Genomic DNA, 19,518 nt, shown 5'->3' with positions numbered 1-19,518 from the left:
TAACGGAGAAAATGGAGCCTATTCTTGGGACGCTGAATCGATTGCAAAAATCATGTGCTAGTATTAGCTTATAATGGTAATGATCTCAAGATTGAGAATTCTAGAAGCGGACATAAAAAAAAAAAAAAAAAAATCATTACTAGCAATCAGTTTAAAAAACACCATTACTAAATATGAATAATAGAATAGTATTTTTAAGCGTCTTCATCAAAGAACGAGAAAAAGTAGAAAATGGACATATTAAAAACAGAGCAGTAAATGAGGAACATCAGGTCCTGTGCTATTTTAATGTCTAACCATATTGGATGCCATTATGGCATGAGACAACTTTTTCTCTTATCAATATTTTATTTTATTATTTATTTCTCCTAATTCTTATTTTCCCTGCTTGTAAAGCGTCAATTGCACTGTTTACAATATAAACTTCTTTTGGTTGGTTAGTTGGGAGTTTTCTACATTCCCAAGACCGGGAATCACACCGAAAATTTCCCGGTGAGAATGGTAACCACAGTGCCACAAAGAACCCCTATACTTTGATCTATCTCTGCTAATATTTCCAATTAATTTCACATGAAAAATTATGTAGCCTGTAAGTTGGTCACTTACATAAATAGACTATCTTCTGTAAAGTCAAAAGCAGATCTATCTAAAAAGATTTCATTGTATCTGTTTCGCATTGGATAAGTAATCCAATACGAATATATGACAAACTTACCGTAATTTTCCAGTTCGATTACAGCCTTAGGAGCCTCTTTGGTCATGTAGTGTATAGCATTTTGATCTCCGAGCCAATCCGATCCCTTCACTGTATCATACCTATAATGGAGAGAAAAAATACTTTTATCGCACAAGTTTAAAAGCAGATTTTCAGTGAATTTTATCTAGAGTAAATAAGAGAAAACAACGACAAGACTAGGAAGGAACCACCAATCTAGATACAATGTCTTCAACGAACATAACAAAGATACCCCTTCTAAAATGCTTTTCATTCAAAAATGAAATGCAACGAAATCTTCCAGTTTTACGTCCCACGGGTTATGTCGGCTAGGCTAAAGGAGACGGTGATGATGAGAAATGAACGGAATGATGGAATGAACAGTGAGAGGAAACGAGAAAACCCCGAGAAAACAGACGAACACGGTGTTTGACTACCACAAAGCCCACTTGGCGCGAGACAGGATCGCACTAGAGGTGAACGCTCTACCACTGAGATTTTCATTCATTAGGTCTTAACTAGAGATGCAAGGGCTCGGAAAAAAACCGGCTTTTTTGGAAAAAAACTCGGTTTTTTCTGCTTTGCTTTTTTGCTTCGGAAATTTTGGGCTTTTTTCAAAATACTGCTTTAAATTGATAAAACAGACTTTGTATCGCTTCCCTATAACACAAAAAAACCTTTAATTAGTGGTTGGTGCTGATAATAATATAAAACATCGAAAATAAACTATGAATTTCGAAAAAATATTTCAAACAATTTTTCTTCAACATATTTACATTATGAATTCCACAGGATTAACTAATGCATATAATAAGAATTTTTTAACCTCCTATATACAAAAGTAAGCAGAATTGGCAAGAACCGTGGTTGTTTTTGAATATGCCAAAAACCCGTTTTTTGGGGGATGTTTAAACCAGGCTTTTTTGGTTTAAACCAGGCTTTTTTGGTTTAAACCAGGCTTTTTTGGTTTAAACCAGGCTTTTTTGACTTAGATTTTTTGCTTTATGTATTTACATTACATATTCACAGAAATAGCCTAAGTTTGTTTCGCCTTGATGTTATTATGCAACAGCGGGGTTATGCCGGAAGAACTCCCATAAGCTTAAAGAAGTCCGGTCAGTAAATTTCTTAAGTTGAGAATCTCCCGCCCTAGCCATTGGGAAAATCCCGTCATTACTTGAAATGTAAGACAATAACGGGAAAATCCTGTTATTGCTTTGCATGTAAAATTTAAAGGTCAACGTACCATAATCAGTACGCTAAAACTGAGGTATTAAATTACAAATTTAGTACGTAGATATCATTGAAAGTCCAATCCAAGCTAATGTTGGAAGCTACGTAGGCAATCGATAAATTTTGCCAATTTCTATCAATATATTTAAGCAATATTGGCTTCTTTATAAAACAACACGCATTTAGGCATGTAGAAATATACAATTTGGTTTGTTTCGTATATTTAGGCTTAACAACCTTACGAAATACCGAGGTTATCAAGGAGAAGACTTTCGCTTAAACTGACATCCGAACCGCTACTTGGGTTACGCATGAAAGAAGGATTGTGGTTCGACCGAGAATTGAACATGGGACACCTTGATTAAAATGTGCAAGGGAAATAAAACTATTGCAGGTGGTTTGATATCTGGAAACGTTACCATGAAGTTCACACGATTCGCATTTTTCATTCTTTTTATTTTTGTGGTTTAAACCAGTTATTAAAAAAAAAAGTTGGTGTAAATCAGCCAACCCTAAAAGTAAACACTTCTTTTTAAAAAATACACAAATAACTAGCAAAATAGTATGTAGTATTTTTACTTCAAAATATTCCATACCCTCTTTTTGAAACAAAATAAAATTAAAATAAAACATAAGAGAAATACTTAGATTTATGATACACTTAAAGGCTGCACATCTAGAGCTTTTGGTTCTGTATATTCTTGAAATTCTACAGTTAAGTTTTATAGAACCACCATCACAGTTTACCCAATCCTCAAGTTTTCTGAATTTTTAACAAGAGGGATTAAACATATCATTACGGAACTTCCCCCCCCCCCCCAAAAAAAAAGACTACGGAATATATTTAAGTTAAGCTAAATACAACTGCACAACAAACATGACTGAGTGATTAGCTTTTGCGCTTCTATCGGGAAGTCCGGGATTCAACCAGCATTCGACCATTCTGACAAAGCTTTTCTTCATTCCATCTGTGAATGTAGAATTAGTGCGTGTACTGTGAGTTGGGCGACTTCCTTTTTTATTGTTTTTAAATCGTTATTATTACTAATTACCAGCAATGACGGTTTTGCGAAGGTTAGGGGGGCGGTCTTTCGGACTGAAGCCCGTTCCCCAAAGTTACGGAATGTCTGCAACAAACGAAATATCTATTATTTATGCCTTTACTCATAAACTTTAAGCTCCCGTCAAATAAAAATTACGAATGTTTAAAAAAACTAAACATTAGTAAGAAACTCTTCCCAAAATACTTTTCTAAATCCGCCACTGATTCTCAGTATAAAATGATTTTTAAAGTTGTATCCGGAAGATTATTGCTACACATATAAACAAAACGAAATATTAGTTATGCCTGTACTCATAAACTTCAAGCACTTTCCAAATAAAATTAGAACTTTTTAGGAAACGAAACAATCAGAAAAAAAACCTCCTAAAGTACTTTTCTAAATCCGCTACTGATTATTTGTATAAATTGGTATTCAAGGTTGTGTCCGGAAAATTATTGCTAAATCACTTCACAGCTACAGTATAACAGAAATGTGGAAGTACGGTTTGACGGATATATTGAAAAACGTACGCTTTGACGGATAAATAGAAAAACGGGCAAGTTTAACTTTTGCGCTAGAAGCTAGAGTACTAAAAGCTCTTAGAAATGAAACACGGATGACAAACTAGAGAAGAAAAAAGATGTCGATAACTCAAAAGTTAAAATAAAGTTAAATAGCCTCTAAAATTACCCTCAAATACTACATTCTTCATGTTAGCTTTAATTCGTAAAACATGTGCTCCATCCATCTTGATGGTGAATTTCAGAGCGAAATATCACATTCAGGTCATGGAATTCTTATCTAACTATAGAATATACTATAAGAAAGCTATTTAGATAGAAAAATCATGAAGTTGAAAAAAGCCAAAATTTCCAAAATTCTCGTTTTTTTCCCAAAAAAGCCGGCTTTTTATGTGAAAAAAACCATCGATTCAAAAAAGCCGGCTTTTTTGCATCTCTAGTCTTAACTCACAGTCAGGCTTCTCCTCACTCCATTCAATTATTGAATTACGAAACAGGGGATGTTAACAAAAAAGTTTTACAATCGTACATAATATAAAAAGGGAAAGGATTATAAGTTAATACCAGGATTCCCACTTATTTGGCGAGCACAAGTTTCCACGTCACAATTTACAAATTTCCAGGCCTATATATAATGTAAAAAGCAACTGTATTTTTTCCGACTCATCTACTATGCACGCACACTTATAGTGCATGTATAGACAGAGAAGTTTTGCAAAACTAATTTATTATATAAAATATCTCCTACCAGATAACCGGTTAAGGTAAAAGCTCAATACTCAGTTTACACAGCTACGACAGCAAAAGAAGGCGAGTTAGTAACTAGGTTATTTTTTTTTCCTTTTTTTTTTCTTTCTTTATTGCAATTCAATGGAGATGCAGGTCAATGTTCTAAAACCCTGTGCTATTAAATATATTGTAATAAACGCCATAATAAGAACACAGTAATAAGAAGAAAAGCAAATACAATTTTCGAATTATATGATTGGGTTCACATTTATATCCTATTTGAGACATGTACCTTGCCAGACCTTAGCTCGCTACAATAATGTTCAGAAATTTCTAAAACTCACTCGCTAGGTCTAATGTATGCAAAGGCATAGTAACTATACCTTCCAAAAACCGAAGCACGAAAGCAACTAATTTTATGGATATTGTCAGTGAAAGTCTTGCCCTGATTACTGGTATTTATTTTAAGAGTGGAAATATTAAGCTACTGCACCAGTTGCAAGCGTTGCAATCTCTTTCAGGTTTTTCTGATTACATAAGAAATACCTGCTGTAGCGAAATAAAGATTTGAAACAATGGGATCTGAGAAGTAAAGATCTGCACTTAAAATACTCTGACTGAATCCAGTTTTTTCAGTTTCATGAAATTCCCTGACTTTTCCAGAACTTTTTACGAGTAAGCTGGATTCCCTGACTATTCTAGGTTTTCTAGGTCGGTGAGAACCTGTAAAAAGCAATAACACACACAATCTACCAGTAATATTATTGTTACCGTTTAAACATCGCCTTTAAATTCTTTGATACTATTAGCAGAATGCGAAATTTCCGGTCGCCATGATCAATTTTAGTTTGGAGGTAGATATTTGGACTTTACTCTGTTTGCCTTTGATTTGCGCACCAAAAATGGCAACTGAACTCGTTGTTTTGGCTACTGGATTGAGACATAAAATTTCGTTCTCTGCTCTTAAAATATAGCTCCTTCTATCATTCATTTTAGATATCAAATCTAATTTGCCTTCCTCTTCCTTTGTCTTTCATCTATCTTCTAACGGTCTGAAGTATTCATTTTTGTCTCCAACATTATTTATTCCATTACTACTACCTATCAAACAATTGTCTAGGAGAACTCTTCCCCCCTCTATCCTTTAAGAGACATAATCTCCAACTTGTCGCTTTCTTTCGCACATATCAGTGAGTGGTACTAAGTAGTAGTTTTTTTCTCTTCTTTCCTTTTTCATAACAAAATAAATCATGTTTATTTGCTGACATTCATTCTAGTTATGCGAAGTGTGTGCTGTGTATGTCATATATAATGAAGCTTTTGTTTTAAAAGGCAATAAAAATCTTGGAAATTTTCAGATAAACAAGATAGTGAAAATCTCTGAGAGATTTCAGACAAAAGAAAGTGAAATTTTTTTTGAAAGATCCTTAAAAATTACATACTACAATATAACTTATTTACACTACCTGCATGTAATTTTAATGGATAAATGTGATAAAGTCTACATTGTTAAATAACTTACAAAAAAGTATTCATTTTTTTATTAAATTCATAACTCAACCCAGAAGAAACATTTGTAAGAGTAAAACTTTGGATTGATTGAATACTGGATGTTTAATGGGGACGTCCTTAATGAAACTATTTGTCCCCGTAGTCAGCCTCTGGGACTCTTGAAATATCACTCCCGTAATTACACAAATAAAAACCTGATGCTCACATATGGTAGGTCCAATCATCCTCTTCCATGTTCCCCAATGCCGCATTAATTCCTCCTTGTGCAGCCACAGTGTGCGATCTGGTGGGGAACAGCTTCGTAACCACCGCCGTTCGAAAGCCCTCCATTACAAGACCAAAAGCTGCCCGAAGGCCAGCGCCGCCTGCTCCAACCACCACGGCATCGTATGTATGATCGACTACAGGGTAGTCGCGGAATGGCTAAAAAAAATAAAATTCGGAGAGTACGCAACGTTAAATCATATACCTTATACTTTATACTTGCAGTTTGTTATAATCTTATTTTCTACTATTATATTACTACGTATTAGATGGTGTAAAGCAACTCAATTTGTCTAGTGTACACACTTTTAGCGTGTTATTGCAACACAACGGCCTAGGGTAACAAATATCTGGCAACTGACATTGAGAATTTGAATTAGTTGTTACTTTTTGATAGAAGCAAAGTTTTACGCGGTATACTTAACATTTATAGAAAGTAACGAACAATATTTGATATTTCCTGTAATCTTTCACGAAAATAGTCTTGAGCTATGCATTTTCTGACATTTACATGAGTAAAAGTCCTGCCATCTGTTATTCTATATACACTAGGAACACAGCGCACAAATTGAGTTGTTTTTAAACCACCATATTTTGCTGCGTACGCTTGTTGGTAAATTGGTTGGAATAATGATTATGGGAGCTTATCGGCTTTGATGCTCTGTTAAGCTAATTGATACATTTATGTAAGAAGAGTTATGGGTACATGTTATGTATAGTCTGCATGATCTTTGGTTTACGACTGTCGTCCATTAATAGTACCTATCTATGCTATAATTGATTCATAGGGTTTGAGAATAATAGATACTAATTACTATAGTTACGGTATAAATATTCAATTATTTTATATAATTACCAAATAGTTGAGTATACCCGAACACTATACATTACGTTTCTTAACTTAGTACATTCTAGATCAGTAGTTACCAATGTAAATAAAATTCAATTCCACAAGTTTAATTCGGTAGCCCAAAAAAGCATATGGTTCAACAAGGTACAGTCGAATTATCTTTTATTTTGCCCTTTTCAAAATACTGTAATATTTAATCTCAGAGTTTACCATATATTATTCCATTGACAGTACTGTAATAAAGATATCAAATCTAAACTTCCACAGTATATTTATAATCAAATGAAACACTGCCTCTTTAATTCTATACCTACAAAGTGTGTTCAATAATTTCCAGGAATAAATTGAAATAAAATACTTAATGCTAGAAAAAATTACCACGTTAGTTCTCCATATATATCCTTTCCCGCGCCACACACTTGAGGGAATGGTCGTAGTGACTCTGGACCGCCCTACGAAAGACGCCCATGGATTCCTATTATGCACCGCCGTCACATTTGCTTGAATCGGTGTAATATCCTCAAAATGATCCCATTTAAGGGCACACTTGACCACAGGAAAGAGCATAAAATCCGCTGGATCTAAATTAGGCGGATATGGGGTTATTTAAGGACTGGCCCTTCTTTCGGTCAAACACTGACAACAAAAGTGACCGATCTTGAAATGCGAAAACCATTCGAATAGTTTGCTAGAGCTAAGACAGTCATGTCCATATGCGTTCGGCATCATTCTGAGAGTTTCAGTCGCGGTTTTACCGATTTTAAAGTACAGTTTGTTTGAAGCACGCTGTTCCACTCTTTCAACACTGACGACAAATAAAGAAACACGCACGACGACGCTCCTCAATACCATTCCAGTGGGCGACTTTTCTAGGGAGTTCCAGAGCATATACGACCGGTCTAGCGAGTTTAAGGTCTAACGTGTAATACATTTTTGTAGCATCGTTCGGTATTTTATTTCGAGTCAGTCTCAGAACTTACTGAATGCACTGTGTTTTTATAGCAAACACATTTTAACCACTACCAAATCTATATACTTTCCTCAATAATTACATTACAAAAGCAAATAACTCTGAAAAGAGTTGCAGATGTTGCAGCAATTGAAATATCAAGCACTTTTCAATGGATAATATTATTAATATTTGCCACATGCATTGTAATATTTCCTTATTTACATTCCAAGTCCAGACATGAATCATACAAAATCCAGTTTCTCGTTTACTTTTCAAAATGAATAAATGTAAAATTTTAAAATAACTAAATTACCTGAGAAGTTTTTGCATTACTTTCGTTACTTCTTCCTTCTATCGTAAAATGAAATTTTCTGACAGCACATGAAGGTCTGACGAGTGAACTGAACTGTAAACAAATAAAATAAATTAAAAAATATATGTATATCACATTTTCAAGAAATAAAATTAGGTTAAAGGGGAAAAATTTGGTCAACTTCTGCCACATTAAAAAAAAAAAAAAAAAAAAAAAAACGTTTAAACTTCAACGAACTCATTATCATTAACCTTCGGAATCTAAAGAGAGAGGTAGGGCTCCTAAAACCTACTAGGTAGTTTTTGTTTGGAAAAATTCCAACAAAATGCTAATCCATTTCTTTTTTAATTATTTGTTAGTTGCGGTTACTAGACAATTTGCCATAGTATTATAAATTAGTTTATAAGTTACTTAAAAAATAGGATAGAGTCCCAGGAGTCCTTCCTTCCCTTGGGATTACTTGGAATCATTTTATTTGATCATCATTACAAATGTAATTTAAGTACAAAAATATTATCTGATCAAAATACCAAAAGCAATTGTATCTCCCATGTCTCCGAATTAAATAAACTATGTATCTGACCATACTGGCCAACTAGGCAACACTTTCGTACTACTGATGACAGTTGGGTTTGCTTTCGAGTCATAGTACTTAAAAAATACTGTAGCTTTCTGCAGAGAAAACGAAATAAATCGTGTGTTTCATGTCGAGAGTACATGTGTCCTTATGGGATAAGTAAATTTAAAATAACTCCTTTACTTTTAATTATATAAAAATAATGAGTGGGTTTGAGAAGGCCATTTGCCCCCACCTTGTAATGACCTGTAACCTAAAATAATTTGGGATTCCTAGAGTTAATACTATAAAAAGAAGTTTAAGTCAGGCAATTATTCAATTGACACCTTAATTCACAGTTGGACACATGATGCATAATGTTGGAAACGAATTTTATACCTATAATGAAGTACTTAAGATTTTAACATACGAAGAGTGAAAAAGCGAATGACTGGACCAAGACTCGAACCCGGAATCTCCGGCATACCGTGCCTATGCGTTAACCATTATGCTACTCAGTCCGTCTCCCAGACCAGCCACACACTCTCTGAGTGGAGAACATCGACTGCAGGAGTGAAAGAATGTGTAGCTGTTCTGGGAGACGGACTGAGTAGCGTCGTGGTTAAATGTCCCGGGTTCGAGTCCCGATCCAGTCAATCACTTTTTCACTTCTTCTATGTTACTGAATTCGCCCTACAAAGGATCTGGTGTGTAAAATTAACTTTAAATCGGTTGTTTCCTCCTTTCATTTCGGAAAAAAAAAAACACTTTTCAATACGATTTTATTGCTCTCTGGAAATTTTATCAATATCATCAACTGCGTTGCTAGGCTGGTAATATGAGGTTACCTCCTTCGCGTGAACTTACTTTTCTCAATAGACATAAGCAAATTTGATTATCTTGAAAATATTCGTTATAAGGTGCAGAGGTATTTCGTTTACTTGAAAGCTGGGTAGTATTTTTACATGTATTCGTAATACAGTTGTGGTAGACTTATCCTCATGTTTAGATGTGAATGATGAATTTTGTTAACACAAGAGAAATATTTTTAAATACTTCAAATTGGGACTAATTCATCTTTTCAGATTTCATCTTTGAGCTAACGAACAACTGAAAAGCTGTCTGCGCTGTGTGCGAAAGTTTCTTTGTGGCAGATTTTATGTACACCAACGTAAGATTTTACCGTAGCAGAATATACAATTCTCGAGAACTACGAGGAAGATGAGAATTTGAGTAAACTTACGTTTGTGACTATTTCATGTATACAAGTGTAATAAAGATAACTTTTCATTTATTGAATCAACGTTTTTTATAAGTTAAAAATTGTGTTATTCTACTGTTATCCAAATTCCTTTATCCAGATTTAAAGCACAGTTTGCAGTTCTAATGAACGATTCAAATACGTTCCTACCAGCAGTGGTGCCCACCCCCCCTTATGTCCATGACGCACCCCCCCCCAATTGTCTATCCGTAGGTGTTCTTCCATGAAAAAATCTTCTTTTCGATTAATTTTACCCCCCCATCAAACATATTTATATAGATTTTTAACCCCCCCCCCAATATTTCAATGACGCAGTTTGCGTCATAGCCCCCCCTTGTGGACACCCCTGCTACCAGTAATGGAAGAATACGGATGTATATTCTTAATGTTTCCAATTTGGTGATATGATAGGGCTGATGAATAGTAGTTTATTTTTTTTATTATTTATTTTATTTATTTATTTATTTATTTATTTTTGACGATCTGGCAAATGATATATCAACGATATGTTTGCTGAAATTAGTATAATATGGGTGTATACCCTGTCTATACAGCATAGTAGATTAATTTTGTTTTATATGAATCAGAATCATGTAGATAAACAGGTAAATAACAGTCATCACTTTATTTTACTACATACTGGTTCCTAATGTGCATTATAAGACACGCCACTAATTACTTTCAACAGCTTTCTTTCGTAATAAATGATAATACATTGTTTACACAAGTATTGTTATTCCAAAATATTAGGCTATGCGCTGTAACATTTTGGAGAAATTACACCAAACTTTGATAATCTTGAGGATCAATGTCTCTTAAAACGTCTTATTAAACATTGCTAGAGATGATGTTCGACATACATACTCATGTAATATGGTACCTACAAATTTCACTAGTCAATAGAACGTTTACTGAGACTGAATAATAACTGACCAGTTTTATTCTGATTTATTATTATCTCCCCAAATATCATTTCAAAACTTCCATAAACATTAGGTGGCCATTATATTTCACAGAGGAACATATAATCAATTGAAAGTGAATTTCAAATTACCTGCAGCCACGGGGCAAATGTACAGTATATTATTATCCATTACTTGCTGCTTCGCTCATGTAGAGTTTTTTTCATATATATATATATATATATATATATATATATATATTTAAACCGATATCCCTAATACAATGTCCGTTAGGGCTATTTTAGTAAAAGTAAGAAAAGTTGTAGGTCTGAATCTCAGGCATCCAAAACGTTACCTCCTACGTAATACGTTTAGCAATCTCAAAGAGATCTGCTTCATATATTTTAAGTAATTAAGCTTCTGAGCTTCTTCTTTCAAAACTCGTTGCGTAGTGCACATATACGAAGCGTCATATATTTCAATACTTAAGAAATTACTCCATTTATATATAATGGATAACTCTAAACCCAAAAAACCAGACTAGTTCCTCTCCTTACGGGAATTATTTTTTGAAACAGAGAATGAAAAACAAAACTGCTAGATTCATAACGAAGAATTAAGCTAGTTCGAAACAGCATTCTATGCCATTGTGGATGTAGCAACAAAGCACCAAAGTCTAACTTTACAATTACTGCCTGAAGCTGCTGCAAAGGGTTATCTGAAAATGTTCTTGGCTATATCTATGTAAGATGAAGTAGGAAATAGATGTAGGCTTTGGTAAAATTAGAAGAAAGAAAAGAAAAGCAATTTTACAACAGAATCGAACCCACAGCCTTCAAGTTAGTAGACCAACGCAGTAAACAGTTGCACCCTGTTCACTTTCAGTTGTACTGGATTATGTGCGATATATATATATATATATATATATATATATATATATATATATATATATATATATATATATATATATATATATATATATATTAAAAACTTTAACCAGGAAAGAATTCGGTTAAGAATTTTAGTTACAAACCAGCCATCGTGTGAGTGAAGGTAGTGAAAAATACTTAAAGCAACAAGCTTTAATTTTACATTTTAGCTTTCTGATTTCTGGTAAAATCCACCCCTTTATTATGTGTACATTTTTCGAATAACTCAAAAAGAGATATGATCTTATTTATACATACACACATATACCGCACAAGTGAGTCAACTTGAGAGTGAGAAATATATTAAAGAGTTGAATATATGAAACTCCCGTTCGTTTTTATCACAGACTAGCCGAATACCTTGCACGGGGAAAACAAGTTTCATTTTGGACATAAAGGGCACTAAAACTGTCACCAATGAACTTATTGAGTCCCATAACTATGAATTCGACACTAATATCGGTAATTTTCAAGTACCTTTACATGTTCCCGTTCCCCCTTAGAGTATTAATGTCTGAATTTGTAGATTTAAACGGAATCCTCTGTTCATCTTAGCGACGCCGAAAAGTATCGACTCAACGGCCATTTTCAATCATATATATATATATATATATAAAGTTTTTTTTTTAATAATAAAGGTGCCGGCACGCTGGACCTCACGTTCACAATGGTTAAAAAAGTTGCAAAGTTGGTTGCATACCTTTCACGGTATTATTATTATTATTATTATTATTATTATTATTATTATTGTTATTATTATTATTGTTATTATTATTATTATTGATAAAAATAACCATGATCATAATAAGAGTAATAATAATAATAATAATAATGAGCACAATATATAGCACAATTGTTTCCCACTGTTCAGACTTGAAACCCTATACTTTTGAGCAGAACAGCATTTTCATAAAAGATAACTGAAATATAAGCACGTACGCAGGAATTTATTTCGAAAGGGTCAAAGGTATTTGGGGGGGGGGGTCAAATTCAATTTGAGGATAAATTATAATAAAATTTGTAAACTTGCCCCTAGAATTAGACTAAATTTGCACAAAAATCATGATTTCGGGCCAAATCCCACCTCCTGCGTACGTCCCTGTTAAAATATCTATGTTTTATAGCCTATTCCAGACAGCAACGTCAATTACGAAAAGACAGCATAATGCTTTAAAACATGGTTCCTAGGATAATAAATGTACTTACTCACATGCTCCTTGGCAATTTTAAAAAAGGGACTATATTTTTTGTCATATCTAAATTTTGATTTAAACGGCATCGGAAGTGTCATTGTTCATTTCAGCGACCCCGAAAATTATGGATCCGACACTAATATCTGTCATTTTCCCCTCTCCCCTTCAAGTTGCACCTTCAAAATTAAATAAAAACCATTCCGAACCTCATCTATGTTGAAAATTTATCGAGGTCGATCTGATGATTCAAGAGTTATTAAGTTACGAATATAGTCACTTTCATTTTGGTATGTAATAGATAATATGTCGCACTAAAAACATGATTTTGTACACAAAGTTAATGTAAGTGTCTATATCAGAATATTAAATAATAGTAATTATATGTTTTAGTGCATGAGTATTAGTGAAATTTGCCTACTGCTCTTTATCTTAAGAAGATATTTGGTTAGAATTAACAAAACCTCACCAGATCAAAAAGCATATTAAAAATTCAGTTTCATTAGAGAGACCTATTTGTTGCAACAGAAACACTTCATGATGATAGGCTTGTACGTAACTGTACAAGTTATGTAATTAATGCACATCCACAAATAAACGACATAACAGAAATGAGTCCAGACTACTAATTTTCAACTAGCTGAACGTGCGCTCTCTACACAGCACATCATTCACGTATAAGCGTGAATCTCCATGTCATTCCTCATATCTGTACATGTCCCTTTACAAATACAAGTGAAGGAAGTCTTCATAAAAATCGGCAAGGGTTATCATAAAGGGGAATTTTTTTTCAATATCTCGCACCGTTCCTAAGATTTGTGCCCACTTCTGGTTTTAATTTCTAATTCATATATGACCAGTGTTTTCTTTCTTTTTGCATGCAGTATGTAATATGTAAATAAATTACACGCACAATTAATTATGTCAGTGATATACGGTGTTCATTGGGCAAAACATTCCAAATGAAGATTCATCTTAGACTGGAGAAATGATTATCCTTCGTTTTTCATTATCATTTGGCCATGAAACACCTGGGAGATATGCAATCCCTATATTCAACTATGTGATGTTGGAATATATAACTCGTAGGGTATGATGCTTTACTTTTTTAAAAGTTTCAGAACTTCCAGTGTACACCTAAAAATGTAATAAAGAACGAATGGCGACGTTTTTTTTTAAATATTCAACTAGAACTGGACAATTTACACAAAATTTGGAATCAACCAGTGAAAACGGACGTTTCTAGATCTCATTGTCGAAAGGACTGGAGACAAACATAGAAACTTTTTCTCTGGGGACAAACATCTAAATCTAGTATTTTAATATATAGGTAATGATTGGAATAATTTATTTTTGAGTGCTTTTTTTTTTTAATATTCGCAAAATTGAAATTTCTGAACTTATATTTTTCACTCGTTTGAAAAAAAAATCCATTACTAGTAAAATTACCCTAATACAAACATTTTAATTTTTCCATTTTTTCCGAAAAGAAATATAAAAAAACGTTTTTTTCTTTTCACTAACAGGTTCAAAATTTCCGGAAATCTTACAACACTAGTTCAGATATACTTGTACTTTGCCCAGCATTAAAGTCTGATGTTAGTTCCGACACAGTTCGCTGCCTGTCCTGTTTTACCAGTCTGCCCAGCGTACGACGTCCGACATCCGTAATGAGGTGGGAGCACCGCCTCCTCGATTCACTTACCTGCCTGTTCATTCTTTTCAAAAACCATTGCCTCCCGCGTGAACGCTTATTTTCTAATTACGACGCTAGAGTGCAGCACGTACTGCCCATTTTTTGTGAGTAAATCTTTATGGTTTGCATAGGAATGACCACGCTTTTCCAATAGTTTAGAAAAGAAAATGGTCTTATATTGTTGGGTATCATTCTGCAAAGCAAGAAAAGGCAAGTTGGAATGCAATGGAGTGTTATTTCATGAAATACTATCCGATAATGAACTACGTAAGAACATTAATAGGGGTATACATGTAGGATACTAGATTTTCCGTGTTTTCCTCAAGCCTTTGGCAGTTCCATATACGAAACTCTCTAAGTCACTAAACGAACTGTATACTCCACATTTGATGAGTTGAACAATGAGGTATATTGACGAGGAGTTATAAAATAAGAAAGATCTCCAGTATTAGACTTCCAAACTATACTATGTATAAGTGTTGGCAGTCTTATAGAACGGCTATGTCCTTCGGTTGACAGGTATCAGAGCAAAAAGGCAAGAGCTATCGATATGCAGTTTTCGGGTATCGATTCAGTGTCCCTGGAATATTTTCCATCTCCTTGGACTACCTTCTACTTAAGCCGGAAGTGGTTGAAATCGACCACTTCCGGTTTCAACAGTAAAGCTTATAACTCAAAACGGCGATAGATAGCCACAAACTGTTTTCGGAAATTGATTCATGGTCTCAGGGAAATAACCTCTGCACCCCTATATTTTAGTAAAACTGGAAGTTGAAGAAATTCAGTACTACGTCCAGTTCCCAAGAATATACTCCATGTCTTCAATATAGTATTCAATTTGCATCGTTTGGAAGTCTGCTGTAGTTTCACAGTCTGAAACGATACTCACTTGTATATATTGGATATTGTTGCTCTCGAGACAAGATTTAAGCTACTTCATCTCAGAAGCTGTTGCTATATTGTGAGACAGCTTTGTCATCTCGTTTCTCATAGACAGTTGCTGTCTCGTATCATGGGCAACACTAATTTTAATATTAAAACAATGTACAATTTGGCTTAGAGTAAAAACAATCTATATAACATGTGGTGTGGTTTGCGATAGCCCAAAGTTTATTAGAAAAGGTACAATTCTTTGTGTTTCACATTTGTATTAGTAATGACTAGTGTTGGGGTTTAAACTTTCTTATGATATATATATATATATATATATATATATATATATATATATATATATATATATATATATATATATATATATATATATATATATATATATAGGCATACAGTAACTTACTGATCAACCCATTGCTTTTTATATCATTTCTTATTGCTATCCATAAGGTAGACTTAGTTTCTCTAGAATGTTAGAGGGTATACCTGATCAATGCAGGGGTGTAGGCGTATACCTACTTTTGAACCACCCTGTATAATTACTCTTATAGTTAATGGCGCCGATTTCTCAGTAAATTTGGAAGGGGGGCATTCAGATGCAGAAGACCTATACGAGGATTTTAAGACAAATTGCATTCAAATTACACCGAATATTGCATATTCATAAGTACAATGCGGGGGGCCGGGGCCCCCGCCCTCAGGATCGGCACTCTTGCTTATAGCATCAGAGTTCCTTCACACGAAAGCATAAAATTATATATATTCTATTTAGGCCAATATATGATTGAGCGTATTTTCATTTTTGTGCCTCAGCCGTAACATCAACAAATGTGTTTCTATTTGAACAAATATTTTTTCTACTTCTTCAATGACTACCGCATATTATATCTTTTACGCAAACCATTTAGATTTCTTTACATTCTTTCTGTTAGCATGTATTGTGTACGTACAGATGTCAAACTGCAACGCAACAGGATTGACTGTCAAACGGTAGAATGCCATGGTAGAACCTGCCACCTAGTGGCGAATTCGTGATGCAAGCTACCCGCATTTTTTGGCTTATTGAGCAGGCAGCTTAGAGAGAACGGACGGATGTAGAAGGCAGTGGGTAGGGGGCGCCCAACCCCTCGACGTTCGGATGTCGTTTCGTAAAAGACACCCACCACAGCACTCCCGAACACCCGACAAGTCCTGCAGTTTCCGAAATTCTCGTGCTGAGTGTTTCTGAGTGAATACTTTCTTCAAAATATTTAAACGAGCTGTCTCGATTCGAAAATTTGAGTCGAGAAATACATTTGTCTCGACTGGTCTCGAATTTTACAAAGGGTGTCTCGACTCGAGTCGAGATTCGAGACATGTCTCGATTCGTGCGCATCCCAAATTATAAAGAGTATGCGTGCAGTTGTAAGATCATTACATATGCTCTACGACAGTTAAAATGAATGAGTGTATATGAAAGATGTGTATATGAATGAGTGTATTAGATACCTTTCTGTCACGGCAGACTATTTCTACAGTGTACAAAAATTGAATATTATGTTTACAAGTTAGGATTGCCAACTCTGAGAAATAAAAAACCGACATTCCTCCCCCCAAATAAAAATCCCTATGAAAAAGGTCTAGGTGTGAAGTATCCGTTTGGATCTATCCATGGAAAGGAAATGTACTATCGTGAACAAAAATGCATTAGCAACAGTATTCAGCATATCCTTAGTACATTCACTAAAAATGGATACATTGTGCTATAAATGAGAAACTGAAAAAGGCATTGATCATTTTATTGTATTTACCACTATCTGCCAATTCTTTAAAATTATCGAGACAGATAAACAAAATAATATTAATCTTTACGTGACAATATTGGATTTGGAAAATAAAAGTTATTCTTTAAACTTACTTCAACTACAGGAAATTGTTTAAAGAAATCCTTTTTCAGTCTCAATAAGTCCTTACAAGTAAATTTCAAATTTTCCCTGATACAATCCGTGTCATATCTCTATAATTATCTAAACTGATGAACAAATATATTAATCGCTGATAGATAGTGAAAGGTGACAGTTTTGGATTTACAGAATGAAAGTTACTTTTTTAATCTAAGACACATAAATCGAACTATTACCGTAACAAATTTGAAAAAAAAAAGTCATAAAGAGCCGTAACTGGTAAGAAGTTTGTACCGGTCACCGGCTTTAATCAAAATAACAGCGATACTTCCAGCCAGGCCGTTGAAAAGCCGGTCAGTTGGCAACCCTATTACAAGTGCAGCGTTACTAGTGTGAAACAATTAGAAGTGCTATTGGAACTCATGCCACTGCGAAAACTCATGTATTTTCACTACCTTCGCTGACGCACCTGCTCCTATGGACGTACACTTCCGAGGTAGCTTTACCCTGACCTGACTCGGTTAGATAGCATTTGTGCTTTTTCGTGGCCATCTAGCACAGGTTGATTTGCTTTTTTTGCACTTTTGTTTTACGTCAGTCACACATCCGGACGCTGTATTTATACGCAAACCATAAACAAATTGTAATTTTTCAACAATTAGTTCTGGTCGCACCCTTGATTTCCATCTATGCTAAAAGGGGTAATGTCATGTAGCCCAATGTAAATGTTGTGGAGTACAATAAGGAAATCCGTGAAAGAAATATGATTTTTCAATTATTACGAGTGGTGAGTCTAAACTTGACCTGCACGCATTGATAAAATTACTTGTGTATTTAAAAACGCGAGTTTTTGGTATAAGGCGCAAGAATCATTACTTCGAGTACTGCCCACCACAACTTCAGTGCCCTGTTATTCACCTGTCTGACCGCCCCATAGCTCGTTTTAGCCCGTACAGTTACCGGAGTGACAAAACAAAGTCCCTCGTTCAAGCATATCTAATAAAAATGGGGGGATATCACTAATAGAACACGAAGTTTGACGAAATTTAAAATGGACTTTTCAAAAAACAGCCATGTTAGTGACGGCTACCATCAGAATCTATACGTACAAACGAAAAATCTACATCTAGTACAAATGGATATGTGTGTAAGGCATTATTTAACGATCTAAAAAAAAAAAAAAAGAACTACTACACTTATAGGAGCGCTTGTGGTCTCACCATAAATTTCACCTTACCTAACAGCGTTAAAAATGTCATCATGCCGGATTCAAATCTTTTCCAAAGGATGAAGAATTAATTACCGAGTTATAATTTTTGAACATTTTTTTTAAATGGTCGCTATAACCCTTAATTGCATGGAATATTTTAACATTTCAATAATTGGATTCAGGTCTCGAGTCCGGACCTTAAGCAGCAGAAATACCGGTAATAACAATTATCTATGCAAATTATTTGTCAAGTAATGACATCATTAGAAGTACTTTCATGAGTGGGAGTTCGTTTATTAGTCTCATACAGGTAGAAAAGCAGAAATACTCGTTCCCGGTTGCAACATTTTGTTGTATTACATAACACGTACTAAAACTTACCCTCCCTACAGGCGATGGAAATTTATTTTCATTCTATTTCAGTTTTAAGTTCGTGTTGTGTCAGTTAAACACTAATACGGAATATCTAATCATTAACACTTACCGCAGGTACAAAATTTAAGTTTTTCGCTAATAACGACGATACACTAAGCATAGCACTCATTTCTGTACTTCCACCTGTCTCTTACGCTCGTCCGCTTCGAACCAAGAAGGACCGAAAATAACAACTTTCGTGCGGACGTTGATCGTTCACATTCTTTTCCTTGTCTGCAGAGACTTCTTCGTCATTTAACAAACAGAGGAACCTGGCGTGGTCATAAACACTGGATCAGGAACTGTCAATAAATTAAGTTATGATTTCTGTGATGTGACTTACTTTCCCAAAAAATGTTGAATAATATATGAGTTCAAAGAAGATTATATTCCACAGACTGAAATATAGTTAGATTGTTAAGAGTCAATATCTCCAATCTGTTCAGGTGAAGAT

The 19,518-nt window shown here is 34.4% G+C and overlaps 1 protein-coding gene across 1 annotated transcript in view; it reads right to left on the bottom strand.

Annotated features, from left to right (window-relative positions):
• Nucleotides 1-19,293, bottom strand: part of SdhA (succinate dehydrogenase, subunit A (flavoprotein)) — a 58,498-nt gene extending 39,205 nt beyond the window's left edge. Inside the window, exons 1-4 of the mRNA XM_081755973.1 lie at nucleotides 19,135-19,293; nucleotides 8,133-8,225; nucleotides 5,959-6,176; nucleotides 716-816 (exon numbers count right to left, since the gene is read on the bottom strand). Of these exons, the coding sequence (XP_081612099.1) occupies nucleotides 716-816; nucleotides 5,959-6,176; nucleotides 8,133-8,225; nucleotides 19,135-19,194 (472 nt within the window). The 5' untranslated portion in view covers nucleotides 19,195-19,293. The remainder of the gene's footprint in view (nucleotides 1-715; nucleotides 817-5,958; nucleotides 6,177-8,132; nucleotides 8,226-19,134) is intronic.
• Nucleotides 19,294-19,518: the final 225 nt, after the last annotated feature.

Source organism: Thermobia domestica, chromosome 4 (assembly GCF_964235325.1).
Source record: "Thermobia domestica chromosome 4, izTheDome1.hap1.1, whole genome shotgun sequence".
Taxonomy (NCBI): domain Eukaryota; kingdom Metazoa; phylum Arthropoda; class Insecta; order Zygentoma; family Lepismatidae; genus Thermobia; species Thermobia domestica.
The sequence above is the reverse complement of the archived record's forward strand: the minus strand, read 5'-3'. Positions and strand labels throughout refer to the sequence as shown.